This window comes from Vicia villosa, linkage group LG1, assembly GCF_029867415.1.
Source record: "Vicia villosa cultivar HV-30 ecotype Madison, WI linkage group LG1, Vvil1.0, whole genome shotgun sequence".
NCBI lineage: Eukaryota > Viridiplantae > Streptophyta > Magnoliopsida > Fabales > Fabaceae > Vicia > Vicia villosa.
In genome coordinates this window covers 275,186-281,793 of record NC_081180.1, presented here as the reverse complement: position 1 = coordinate 281,793, position 6,608 = coordinate 275,186, and the positions used below count along the sequence as shown (strand labels likewise).

The 6,608-nt window shown below is 33.0% G+C and overlaps 1 protein-coding gene across 1 annotated transcript; it reads right to left on the bottom strand.

Moving 5' to 3' along the window:
• Positions 1 to 701: 701 nt before the first annotated feature.
• Positions 702 to 4,679, bottom strand: LOC131625900 (uncharacterized). Its single transcript, XM_058896736.1, has 6 exons — positions 4,389 to 4,679; positions 4,131 to 4,310; positions 3,282 to 3,398; positions 3,037 to 3,186; positions 1,566 to 1,624; positions 702 to 1,089 (listed from the first exon to the last, which is right to left on the bottom strand). The coding sequence occupies exons 1-6, from the start codon at positions 4,551 to 4,553 to the stop codon at positions 954 to 956; spliced, it is 807 nt and encodes a 268-aa protein (XP_058752719.1). The 5' UTR covers positions 4,554 to 4,679; the 3' UTR covers positions 702 to 953.
• Between the last annotated feature and the right edge of the window lie 1,929 nt (positions 4,680 to 6,608).

Sequence of the window (6,608 nt, the reverse complement as noted above, 5' to 3'; positions counted from 1 at the left end):
GCTTTACGAGGCAATACTAAGAAGCTTAGATTACTTATCTGGTTAACTGTTGTTAAGGCCATTTAGTTAGTTTAGAACGATACGTTGTTTAATAAAAGTATGAAACGATATGTTGTTTAATAAAGGTATGAAGGGTCCTTGTGATATTCTTTCGATTGTAAAGTCGTTGTCTTGTGATTGGTTTGGGGCTAGATTTAATGGCATCCTTTTCTTTCTCTAGGGAAGATTGGATGACAAATTCTTTGTTGTTTGAAATAGTTTTCTTTAGTATTTGAGTTGAGTACCCCTTTTACTCTATTTTTTACTCTATTTCAATACATAGTTGCTTAAAAAAAGAGAGAGAAAGTGAGAGGAGAGGTATTAAACTATTAACTTCCATCCCTAGAGTGAAAAAAGAAAGAAAAAAAAATAGTTTCTTCAAATCATGATACTCTCTCCTCATGTAGATGTTCTGATAACTTTCTCTACTCTTCTCAAACTTATTCGCATCCTCTTACTTTGCCTAGCTTAGATTGCTGCTCACATATAGAAAGAGAAATGGAACCATTCATTTTAGAGTATGTGGCCGAAACCTTTGGTTGAAATAATAAAAAGGGATGCACATTTTGATATCAAATCCCAACATTCACAAATTTAAATTTGCTTTTTTCCCAATCCCACCGTCAATCCAAGCAATATGTATCAACAAAAAAACCAACAAATTTAAACGGTTCAAACGTGTGCATCCAATCAATTTCACTGCCCAAAATAGAGTTTTGAGTAAATATAAGGACAACGTCCTCTGTTTTAAAATGAAAAGTCTACAGCCATTCTCCAATAATGTGATTAAGTTTACCTTTCTAACTAATCTTTAAAACAATAATGAAATACTAATTACAAACTAAAGATAAGCACTACCCTCCCAACCCCTACTTAGGCAGAGAAATAATGTATACACATGGATAAAAATTGCCTCAGTCAAGGTAGAAGAGAGTCACAATTTTCCGCATATTTTTTGCTTCTTGACATGTTTCCATCAGCAACCTACTGTCGTGGAAAGCAAAGCAAATGACTTGCTGGACATGTGAAATGATATCCATATTACATAGCCTGCAATTGAAACAACTGTAGAACTTAATGTCTTAATCTTACAAGCCGCTATGACAGCATAAGTTTGCTCCAAATTTTCATTACAAGCTGGTTGCAATTTTTACCAATATCAAGCTTATTTATTCGATTTACATTAGTCGCTTACACTAAACGTGCGAAACAAATGCTGCATTCTTACAGACAAAATGCAGACAATGATATGTCCTATGCCATTGCTTCTCTAAATTGGTACCATACCCTTATTACACTACCGCCATTTCATAATGTGATGGTTTAACATACAAAAAATTCATGCTTGGGGAGGTTTTAGTTTTTGAATTAAGCAATAAATTTTTATTTCCATTTTACCTCAAATAAATAACAATGCATGTATTATAAATTATAAATGGTTAAATATGGTTTTAGTCTTTATAAATCCTGTGAAAGTATAATCATTCCAAAATGAAAGACAGCAAGAAAAAGCTAGTAGTATAAACCTGCTGGCTGCTAATAAAGGTAGATGATCATTATGGGGCTTCTCTATCACATTTTTCACCTGCACATTCAACAAAATCATAGGAATTACAATTAATGATTATAAACTCGACCACAATACTGGGAATCTTGTGCACAGCACGGCCCTTAGCAAGTGTCTAAGATCCATATTCAGGGAGCATCAGAATTTCAATCAAAAAATAGAATTGAGTAGTTTACACTAGTCCAAGGTTATTAGGAACAAGGGTGTGTGTGTAAATGTAGAGAAAGGCGAGTAAAAAGAAAGAGGATAACAAGACATCCTCACAGCAAGGCAACAAAAAAAAGCAACTGAAATTGAGATGTAACAGAACATGACTATTTTTCTGTAGGTCTAACAAAGAAATACCCATAATCAGAAACAGGCATGCTCTGGTCTGTGTTTTGTGGGTTCTGCGCCCATGTCTGTTTCCAGCCATGGCTGTTGTAAACACCAGAGAGGAGCAAAGGTGAAGTAATTCCACACAGACCATAAAAGATCATATGGCATAGCCAATGTCCAAAGGGCTTCACGAGCATATTCTAACGGAAAAATCGCAGCAGAACAATGCAAAAAGAGATAAATTCAATTTCTGGTCAAGAACGCCACATTATATACAAACTAGGAGTGCCAAAACCAAACTTCTATTCATAGGTGCCAAAACCATAAAAGATCATAGGGCATAGCCAAGGTCCAAAGGACCTAAAAAGCTTATTCTGAAGAAAATCGCAGCAAAAAAACAATGCAAAAAGAGATAAATCCAGTTTCCAATCAAGAACGGCACATTATATACAAACTAGGAGACAGCAGCATGAAATCTAAATTTCTATAGCATGCGTTAGTGTTCATCCGGTTTGGCGCAGCAGGTCCAGATAATGAGATAAATAATAGAAAATAATAGGATCTAAAAGGGAGATTCTTATACATGTGGCTGATCACTATTCCTACCAGAAGCATTAAATATAAGGTCATATCTGGTACCTATCAAATTTATAGCATCATTAAATAATTCCATTTGGTCTTTGAAGTTTCTTCTTCTCATATATAGCATTAAATAATTTCATAAATATGTTTTAAATAAAAATAAAAGAATTGATATTAAAAATTATTAATATATTTATGTTAATTTAAATAAATATAAATAAGTTCTTGATTAAATTATAAAACTTCTTTATGAGTAATTTTATCATAAGAGTAAATAGATCATTCCATATAATCTTATTTTTGGTTACATATCATTTTATATAATCTAAAATTCAATGAGAAATATATAGAAATAAAAATACTGTATTAAAAATTAGTATTCAGGATGTAAAAAATGATTTAATTAAATAATACAGGAAGAGAGAAAGGACAGATGCTCAGCAAATGATCCTATAAAGATTATATGAACACTTCAAATTTAAACCTTAGAGACAATATAAAAACTTTAAAAGTTCAAACAAGAACTTTACCTTGGATAACAGCTCCTGACTCTCAGGAGACTGTTTGCTTAAACTTTGGGGTAATATAACTGTAAGCAATTCTGGTTTCTCTGCTCTTAAAGCACCCCGGATAACAGCTGCATTTGTCCCAGATGCTCCAGATGTGTATATGTGGTTTTTCTACAAAGAAAATTTTGCAACCAACGCACATAAAGTTGTGAAACATTCATAGGAATTGTCAACACAAATCATAGAACTTGTGCAGCATTTCTTACAGTTATAACCATAGCATAGCTAAGAATCTCAATTAATTCCTGGTGCATGAATCCCATGTTCCGTGTTCCAAAAAAGCCAATAGTTCTAGGTCCTTGTTGTTGAATGGCCAATAACTCCTGTAGCAAATCAAATCAATTATTGTGCAAATTAATATAACTGAGGTTGCTTTCAAGATTGCAACCATTAAAGATTATGAATATTTGAATGATTGTGTGAAAAGGCATTGTCAAAGTCAAAAACAAGTGCAATATTATCAACGGCAGAGGGCGGTTCCTGGCAGCCCGCAAAAATAACAAACAGATAACAAACAAAGATATAGCACGGCATTATGGTGTAAGGTAGGGTGTGGCGTCCATAATAACAAATAAAACACACACAGAGGGATCATATCTAGTGAGAATGAGAGGAGTTCTTATAAGCCATTAGATAATAATCAATGGATGAGATTAAAAGATTCGAGTAAACTAGTCATGTGACCTCACTAACATGTCACACAACTTTTCTCTCTTCTCCTTGTATTTCCACTGAAATCCCTTTAAACTCTTCACCATAGAGCTTGGAGTACTGTGATTACTTCCTCAGATAGCCTTATAAACCAGGCCTCACAGCAGAACACAAACCCCCCTGAAATCCTTCCACTGCATCAATATGCAATTTTTCGCGCCATTTCGCGGCATGGCACAACCAAGGGTGTTATTTGATAACAATGTATGTAATAGGTAAGTGAAAAAATAAAAGTAATTGTGAGTGTTTGATAGTTGAAAGGATTTAAGGTGGATTGAGTGTTAAGGTATAAGATGATTGAAAACACATAAGTTGAAAGGTATATTAAAGAGATAATAGGATACCTGTAGATAATCAACATCAGGAGCAGGGTCGTAGTCAGATGGCCTGCTGGAGGGTGATCCTTCGGCGACAGTTTGAACCTGAGTTCGAACAAGAGTGCCTAGTTCCTCATCGGAATCAAAATAGCCTAACCCATTTTCAACTTCGTAATCTGAATCTCTATTCACGTGTCCATAAACACACTAAAAATAACAGAATTAATTCATTAGAGAAAAATACAAACAGAAAGCATAGTAAAAAAATGAAAGAGTGATAGATACCGTGGTCCTAGATGATGATGATGATAGGGTTGTTGGTTTGAGTTTAGGGTTGTAATTGGAGGAAAAGAAGAAGAAGGCATTGAAATTAGGGTTTGGATTGGAATAATGATAAGAAGAAGAACCCACGAGAGGGGTGGGAGTTAGAGAGAGAGTAGTAGCACTCATTCCTTCTTCTTCCTTTTCCTCGATTTTCCCTTCAACCTTTTCTTTTTCCAACCTCTGCTTTCTTTTTTTTATTATTATTCTTTACGATAGATAATTCTTCAATCGCTTCCGTTCAAAAATTAAACAGAATCCAATCCTATATCCTAAATACTAAATGCTTATACCTTTTCCTTATAGTATCAAATAAGGACCCCACCCTCCAAACCACCACTTTCTCATAGCTTTCCATTTTTCTTTATTTTTTTTTGGTATTCTTTTTTATTCTATTTAACTTAATTCAATTCAACCGGTTCAAAACTATTACGTGCACACGTATCTAGGGGTGTTCGCAGTGCGGTTTCAACGGTTTTGAAGAAAAAAATCATCTGAATCGCAAGAGAAAAAATAGTACGATTTGGTTTGATTCGGTTGGCTTTTAAAAAAAATCCGAACCAAACCAAACCAAACTAATGTGGTTTGGTTCGGTTCGGTTGGTTCGTTTTTTTACAAATATTTTATTGAGTCATACATACACATATAGATTACAACATAATTTTGTATTTAGACATTCATATACTATCAAATAACAACAAAACTCGTCATAATTTGACAATAATTTTTCATTTAATATGTAAAAATTAAATTACACAAAAGTGAAATATTAAACATAATATAATAGCATAAAATAATATAAAAATTATTATAATGAAACAAAAAATAGAAGAGACGAAAGATTAGTGAAGGTGAAAAAGAAAAGAAAAAAGTATTGAGAGATTAGAGAAGAAGATGTCCGATAAAAATGAAACTGAAATACAGAACATTTACATAAAAATGAGAAAGTGAAAAAGAAAGAATATAAAAGAGTAGAAATTATAGAAGAAGAGGGAAGATGTATGTGGCAAAGAAGGTGCGATAATGTTATTAGAAATTTGAGAAGACTGTGACTAAAATTATATGTGTAAGGATCAGAAAATTGTTCGTAATCATAAGGCTAATGTATAATAGGTTTAAGTTTGGGTTTGATGTGAGTTAAGTAAAATTTAGGTTGTAACATAATGCGGCTTGATTCGGTTTGGGTCGGTTTACAAAATACAAACCGCAATCTGAACCGAACCGAACCGTGCGGTTTTGTTAAAAAATGACCCAAACTAATCCGAACCAAATACGATTTTTTGCGGTTTCAGTTTGGTTTGGTTTGGTTTGTTTCATTCTTTGGAAGTTTGTTTCATTCTTTTAAAATATGTCTTATTTATCTTGCTGATTTTATTTTCTTTTTCAGAGCCTTTACAAGTACTATTTTAAAAATTAAACTATTAATTATTTTTTTATAGAAGAAACGAGAAAACGTTTAAAATATATGGGAGAAGGTTTGTCTTCCTACAAAAAATGACGGTAGGGATGTGTGATTTAAAAGGAATTAATATTAGTTTAGCTTAAAGACGTGTTTAATAGGCTATTTAGTTTGTAGCATATAATAAGTGTGATTGTGGCAAAATACTAAATGCAGAAGATGGCATTAGTTAAGGAGGTTGGATTTGGATGATTATTTTATTTTAGAGGATAATAGAGTTAATGGGAGAGTGCGAAGATTCATTCGTTAATGCTTATTTGTATGAATATATACTATATGTTAGGGTACAAAACCAAAGTTTATGCGAAATGCAAATGATATCCAATCAAAGAAGTTCACCACGTGATTAGATATTGTGCCAACATAGAGGCATATGCACCTTGTGTGCATCACATGGAACAAATTGGTGTCTCGTAAGATATTATTACTTGCATGGAGATTTTTCAATAATATATTACAATCAAAGAATAATCTATTCATGTGTATTACCATTCGGTCAGAACTTTACTTATGTGTATAGGTTATGAGATAGTGATGAAACTTCCTAACATTGATTTTGCTTGTCTATTTGCATGGAAAGTTTGGTTGGATGTGCTTGGTAGGTCCATATAAGTGGTTTGCCTAATAATAACCTAGATCATGTGACTCGATTTGGTTTATGTTTTGTAAAGTTGATAATAGATGATATTTGGTATATGTTTTGAGATCTCTACAGGAATCAATTA